The 1,557-nt window shown below is 54.1% G+C and overlaps 1 protein-coding gene across 2 annotated transcripts in view; it reads left to right on the forward strand.

Moving 5' to 3' along the window:
• ANKLE2 (ankyrin repeat and LEM domain containing 2) overlaps window positions 1-1,557 on the forward strand; it is a 48,600-nt gene that overhangs the window by 37,852 nt on the left and 9,191 nt on the right. For both annotated transcript variants that reach the window (XM_011982213.1, XM_011982214.1), the window contains one exon: window positions 519-691. In XM_011982213.1, the coding sequence (XP_011837603.1) occupies window positions 519-691 (173 nt within the window). The remainder of the gene's footprint in view (window positions 1-518; window positions 692-1,557) is intronic.

Genomic DNA, 1,557 nt, shown 5'->3' on the forward strand with positions numbered 1-1,557 from the left:
TGCGCCACCACACCCAGCTAATTTTTGTATTTTTAGTAGAGATGGGGTTTCATCATGTTGGCCAGGCTGGTCTTGAACTCCTGACCTCAAGTGATCCGTGCACCTCAGCCTCCCAAAGTGCTGGGATTATAGGCGTGAGCCACCGCACCTGGCTGGAATGAAATATAACTTATTTTTAAAATGTATTAAGCGCCTATTGTGTGCTAATCTTATTCACTCAGGTCTGACCCCTCAGTCCTTTAACTACCTGGGGCTTCCTTCTCTTTTCTTTCTTGTAGCAGTGGAGGAAAGTGAGGCTGGTTAAGTGAAGTGAGCTCTGAGACCTCGTGTGACTTTGTTTCCATTGCATCCATTTGCATTAAGTGAAGGGAGCTCTGGCGCAAACCAGCCTCTGCCCTGTCCGTTGGATCCATTTGCAGAGGCCTTGGCAAGGGCTTGTGTGACCCCCGTGCTGATCACCCAGACCTGACCTGCGGAGGGGGCAGAAGCCTGCAGCCAGTGCTTGTCTCTTCCCTCAGGTCACTACTACGTGCCTCTCCTGAGAGCAGAAGACACTTCTTCTCCAGTCATTGGGGAGCTGTGGTCCCCAGACCAGACGGCTGAGGCCTCTCACGTCAGCCGCCATGGAGGCAGCCCCAGAGACCCAGTGCTGACCCTGAGAGCCTTCGCGGGGCCCCTGAGTCCGGCCAAGGTGAGCTGCTGTAGAAGCTTCTGGAAGCGGTGCCTGGCTGTCCCTATACTGCAGTTCTGAGTGTTCCAGCCTGTTGCCTTGTGCGTAGTCTCAGGGGCCATGTCCTGTGGAGCCCCAGGGTTGTCCTCATCTCAAACCATCCACCAGTGAGTGGTGGTGAGAACACTGGCCAGAGAAATGTGTGTTCTTGGCTCTGTGGCTTGCTCACCAGGGCCGATGTGCTGGGAGCCACACGTCTCAACAAAGCAGATATTCCCTGGGCCAGCCGCGTCCTGTGCGCGCGTCACCCTGTTCTTTCTGTGTCGACGGCCCATCTCAGGGCACCTTGCTGGTGTAGCGAGGCTGCCCATTGTGACTAGGAAAGCTCCATCTGCACGTCCACCTGACCACGTTTCCCCACGGCTGCAGCCCCCACTGGCTTCCTCTCAGACGAAATGCTCCAGGCCAGTCCCTCTCCTGGAAGCCTCAGCCCCCGGGTTCATCCCCGATGTTCGGAGAAATCCTTGATGATAGTGTTGGTGGGCCAAAGGTTGTATACGTTTTTTTATTTATAATTGACAATTCAATTCTTTCTCCTATTGAAATATTTCACATACTGACTTGTACATATAATCCTGTCCTGAAAACTTTCTAAATAAGTTATGATGAAAATGGCTCCAGGCCGGGCGCGGTGGCTCACGCCTGTAATCCCAGCACTTTGGGAGGCCGAGGTGGGCAGACCACGAGGTCAGGAGATGGAGACCATCCTGGCTAACACAGTGAAACCCCGTCTCTACTAAAAAATACAAAACGTTAGCCAGGCATGGTGGTGGGCGTCTGGGGTCCCAGCTACTCAGGAGGCTGAGGCAGGAGAATGGCGGGAACCC

The sequence above is a fragment of the Mandrillus leucophaeus genome, unplaced genomic scaffold, assembly GCF_000951045.1.
Source record: "Mandrillus leucophaeus isolate KB7577 unplaced genomic scaffold, Mleu.le_1.0 Scaffold237, whole genome shotgun sequence".
NCBI classification, from domain to species: Eukaryota; Metazoa; Chordata; class Mammalia; order Primates; family Cercopithecidae; genus Mandrillus; species Mandrillus leucophaeus.